General features: G+C 38.7%; 1 protein-coding gene across 1 annotated transcript; it reads right to left on the bottom strand.

The window, feature by feature from the left end:
- Positions 1-744: 744 nt before the first annotated feature.
- LOC116406566 (general transcription factor II-I repeat domain-containing protein 2B-like) lies at positions 745-5,169 on the bottom strand. The gene has a single exon (XM_031890713.1). The coding sequence runs from the start codon at positions 3,236-3,238 to the stop codon at positions 1,394-1,396; it is 1,845 nt and encodes a 614-aa protein (XP_031746573.1). The 5' UTR covers positions 3,239-5,169; the 3' UTR covers positions 745-1,393.
- Positions 5,170-5,496: the final 327 nt, after the last annotated feature.

Genomic DNA, 5,496 nt, shown 5'->3' with positions numbered 1-5,496 from the left:
CTCACCGTGTGCAATTGCCCTAAATGGCAAGTGACCTATCAACCATCAATCTTCAGGAGTCTGCTTGTAATAGATCAACAACATAAATCTGCATGCAGGAAGAAGGGTATGTTATTCTGGAGGCTGTTTAGGGGTTAAGGGGATAAGGGAGAGGGATGGGGTGTGACAAGAGAGGAGACAAAGGGGGTTATAAAAGGCAGGGCACATTTTAGACAGGTGAATGAGATATTTCTTAGTCTCTGTACATAAAATAATGTTTTTAATAAAATATAGGATACTTAGGGGGTTATGTATGTATGTAATAAAAGGCCAAAATATTGCCCATGAGCAGCAACCCATACCAACCAATTAGCAGGTAGCATTTACTGGTTACCTGTTTAAAAGCAAGTATCTTATTGGTTGCTATGGGTTACTGCTCCTAGACAAACTTAGCACCTTTTAATAATATACAGGGGTTAGTGTATTTCATTTTAGTAACAAACACCATAAACAGAGCTCCATCTCTCTAAACAGCCAACAGCTTGTGTTCCCAAACTATCCTCACATGTATTGTAACCATATACAGTGGGAGAGCTGCATCCATTTATTACTCCATGGCCAAAAGGCTACATTATGCTAATCAACAGCAAGTATTATTGTAAGTAAAAAGCCAATATACTCTTTAACAGAAAAGCTCTATTTCAGTTAATTATGCCACAGAGGTATTCAGTAGGGCAGTGCTGTCCAACTTCTGTGGTACCGAGGGCCGGAATTTCTCTGACCTATGTGACGGAGGGCCGATAATGGTAGTCAAATTTTGACTACCCCATGTATGTTAAAGCCACACCCTCTTACAAAGACACACCCCTTTGTCACACCCATTTTTAGACAACACACATTCTTACAGGTTAGAATGTTTTCCCTGCCTCTGCTGCAGAGTACAAGCTCCCCATTTCATAGTGTAAAATAGAAAATCCATATTCTTGCCTTGGACACAAACCCACACACACAAAATACAACAAAGGAAACAGCAAGAATAGCTAACCAGAAGAAAAAAAGTGCACAGCAGAACCACCCTCACATTCTGGTCACAAACCCAAAGCTCATACCCATACCTTTGCAGGGTATTATACAATATGATGCAAATTTAAATGTCAAATATTTTGTATTCCTGGAAAACATACAGAATACAATCAAGAACAATAAAAGTAAATATTTATTTTGCACAGAACACATTTCCTTTAGCAACAGCAATAAATAACAAAATGCAAATGCATTTTTGACAAACAGAACAGTTAACAAGCCATGGTCATTAGCCATAAAAACACAAGAGAAGCAATACTTAAGTCTTAAAACAACGAGAAGACTGGAAGTGCAGCAAGCAAAGTTCAATGAAAAACAGAATCTGAAATTGTTAATGGGATGTCTGAGGGTGCAGCTGTTGTGCAACAAGTTCATCAATGTCCGCCGATATGGATGTTGTTGAAATGCGAATGATTTGCTGCAGGGTAGAGTCACATATACTGTTTCTATACTTTGATTTTATGAAGCCCATATCTGAAAAAGCCTTCTCACAGATATATGTACTGCCAAACATTGATGCCATTCTCATTCCAAAATCTCTCAGGATAGGGTACTGTTCTTGGGAGAGCAGCTTGAAGAATGCCACACCTTTCTCTGAGCAGGAGTGTAGAAACTGATCTCCCTGCAGCTCACATAGTTCCATGTGGTATTTTGTGTCTTGTGCTGCAATGTCTGTGTTAATTGGGTTGTTGAAAAGTTTGAAACTTGCCTCCATTCCCTCAAAGTCCTGAAATCTTGTGTTAAATTCATGAATAAGGATGTCCATTTTAGGGACAAATTGACTAAAGTTTAAAATCACTCCATTTCCCTTCATTTCCTGAAAAAGTTCACAGCAACTTTCAAAATGTGTCAGGTCATTCTTTGCTAAGAAAGATTTTAGCAGGTGGAGCTTGTTCCTGAATGCAGCAATGTGACTATACAGCTGGCTCACATTTTGGTCTCTTCCTTGCAAATTTAAATTCAGGGAATTAAGGAACTGCGTGATGTCAGTTAAAAAGGCAAGAGCTGTAAGAAAGCTGACATCAGTAAGGTGTTCTAGTAAATAAGAGTCACATTTTATGTCAGATAAATATAAGTGTATTTCCTTCCTAAGTGCAAAGAATCTTACCAAACACTTTCCTGCACTTAGCCATCTCACATTTGTGTGCAGGAGCAAATCACCATAAGCAGCATCCAGCTCTTCAAGGAAATTTTTAAATCTCCTGTGTGTCAAGGAACGATTTCCCCCTCTTATCAAATTGGTGACTTTGGTTACCACATCCATTATGTCAGCCATTTTTAGAGAAGTGCCACATAACACCTCCTGATGTACAATGCAGTGAAACATGTGGCAGTCAATACCTTCCTTCCGTAGGCGACCTGCAAGTCCCTGATTTCTGCCTACCATGGCTCTGGCTCCATCAGTAACAATACATGTACAACTACTAAAGCCTCCATATTTAGTAACTGTGGCTTTTACTGCATTATATATATCTTCGCCTTTTGTGGATCCGTGCAGAGGTACTATCTCCAACAGCTCTTCAGAAATGTGAAACTCTTGATCCACAGAGCGAACAAATATAACAAGCTGGCAAGTGTCGGTTATATCAGTGCTTTCATCCAGTGCTATAGAAAAGTAGGGTGCACTTCTTAAGATGTTCTGTAGCTTATCTGTTAAATGCTGGTTAATTGTGCAGATGTGTCTAGCAACAGTCTGATGTGACAATGAAATAGATTCCACGGTTTTAGCCATAGTTTCATTTCCAAAAGCTTCAGCCATCTTAAGTGCACATGTTTTCACTAGAGTCCCACTGCTAAAAGGATATTTTCTTTTTGCAATTTCTTCTGCAACAAGAAAAGAAGCTTTTACTGCTGCTTTCTGTGTCGTCGTAACTGCTGAAAATATGTTTTTCTGTTTACAAAGTTTGCTTTTTAGGTCTTTAATGATGGTCAGTCTTGCTTCACCTGTGTATTTGGCATACTTAGCTCCATGTAGTGTTGTATAATGCCTTTTAACATTGTATTCTTTGCACGAAGATATAGTTTGTGCACATACCAAACATTGTGGTTTATCTTTGTTTTTTCCAAAAAAGTATTCTTCTTCCCACTTTTCCTGAAATTCACGATTTTCTGAATCAATCTTTCTTTTCTTTGCACAGTTTTTTGTGAAGGACTTAGTTTCAAACATGCCTGACATGTTTAATGTTGGCCACTCTGTGAACAGTCAAAATTGTAAAATTAGATTTTATTAAGCTCAGTGTCAAATGACTGAATAAGACAATGTTCCCTCTAAGCTGTGTGCTTGTGCATGCACACACAAATTGTGAGGACAGCACACACAATATATTGTGGGGCGCCAAAAGAATTTTGTGCGAAAACACAACATTTTGTATTTATTCTGGTCTGAACACAGAGTTTTAAAAAAAAAGTGCACACAGCTTTAAAATGTGCTCACAAAAGAAATGTTTGTGCACCAAAAAAAAAAACAGTTAGGAAAATTAGAGGCAGGAAGTCCTCTTGTAGATACAGAAGCTCCAAGTTTACTAAATACAGTTTTGAAAACATAACCTTGTGCTTCCTTGGCTTATTCTGTATACCTGTTATGCAGTGATCTTGTGGAGTGCTTGCTTGGATCTTGCTTGGCGAAAGCAGATTCACTGATGTAACAGCTCTATCAAATAGATTTGTTAATAAAAAATTAAGTTTGTTACATTTCTTTTCTTTGCTTATTTTGCGGTTTATCCCATTTGAGGTCCAGGGGTTAAAAAAAAACATAATAATCCATGTGATAATCCATGTGTCTGGTTTCTAGGATGTCCAAGCAACAGGAGTACTGATCCTTAGCAAAAATCTCTCTGCAGTAAAACTGCATCACCCAACAGACACAAAGCAGTGGCTGCCCACTCTGCATTCAATCCCACTACTAAAGGCATTTTACCAATCTCACTTAATCAGATTATATTGTGATCTGACAAACCATACACTCCATAAATTGCAAGAATTGTCAAAATGGCACATAGAGCTAAATTAATGTATTTGGGGAAAATGTATTCACAAACTGAGGACCTATACTACAAGGTCAGCACCAGTGACACCTACTGTAGGTACATATGCTGACAAAGCAGTAAGAGAATGCCTGGTACATACACACTGGCGCTGCTACAACCTCAAAGACCAGAAACTGAACAGGTGTACCACTGGCATCAAAATAAAGCCATAGTAGTGCATACATTCTTCCATGCCAGATTATGGTATATTGCTTCCTCTACTCCAGCACAAAAACAGCATTTTGCAGTGTCAAGAAGTCACTCCAGCACCCTCTGTATTTATCCTGAAAAATATTGCCTTAAATACGTGTAGATTAGCATAGTGCCCTAATACAGGAGATTCAGTGATCAGTGAGAACCCAAAATATTTATACATGCACTTAGATTGTAAGCTCTACAGGACAGAGCCCTCCTTCCTACCATAACTTATACCACATGGCACTGTGTAGTTACACTTATTTATTGTATTTATTATAATACTTGTCCTCCCTGTGTGTAAGTTTCTCTGTTGTAAAATGGTACAGCCCTGTGTATCCTTGTAGCGCTTTCTAAATAAAGTTATACATACATACAAGACTACAAAAAAAAATTTGTACAGGTTTAATAGCACAATGATATAGGCCAGAATAATCCTCAACATTTATACAAAAGGAAACCTTTTACAGCACTCATTAAAAGGCACATTAAACCCACATAAAATAGTACAATAACCCTCAGAAACAACTGATACCCTGATTTCCTGTATCAAATTGAACACTGACCTCCAGCATTGAAATGAGATAGGAGCCCACAACTGGTTCACTGACTCCCAGGCCCAGATATGTCCCCTGTGCTCTGGGTATTGCAAGGAAGGATGCACAGTAAGATCATGGGGGGTGGCTTTGGCATCCTTTGGATGCCTTCCAATTAAATTTGGTCCTGCTTACTCCCAGCATTAAACTGCACATGAACCCCAACATAAAATCTTATAACAGTACTAAATTGTGTCTAGTGACATGCAGCATGCAATGATACAAACCCCCCCAGTATAAACCAGTACAATGACCCCCCCCCACACCCTAAACATAAAATGTTATACTGACCCTGCAGTACTAAATATACTAGGGACCCAACCAAATAAATTGGCAAAGTGATCCACATGCATGAAATAAACTGTCAGTGACTCACATGCATAAAATAATAATACCCCAATATAAATTGGTACTTTGACCCATTAATCCCAAAATTCACCCCATCATAAACTGCTACAGACACCAATAATATTAACTACCAGCAGGGACTGACACTGTGACCCACAGCATTAAAAATCATTATCCCCACAGTTAGGCTCACCAGTTTTAGTGCAGGCTCTGGTAGTATGATGCAGGCATTGGCAGCAAGTTTAGGGACCAAGGCAGCAGATGGCAGG

Source organism: Xenopus tropicalis, chromosome 1 (genome assembly GCF_000004195.4).
Source record: "Xenopus tropicalis strain Nigerian chromosome 1, UCB_Xtro_10.0, whole genome shotgun sequence".
Classification (NCBI taxonomy): domain Eukaryota; kingdom Metazoa; phylum Chordata; class Amphibia; order Anura; family Pipidae; genus Xenopus; species Xenopus tropicalis.
This window is presented reverse-complemented; position numbering and strand designations above follow the sequence as displayed.

Bases quoted from the DNA above. Each gene is read 5' to 3' on its own strand.
- LOC116406566 (XM_031890713.1), bottom strand. From the start codon at position 3,238: ATGTCAGGCATGTTTGAAACTAAGTCCTTCACAAAAAACTGTGCAAAG.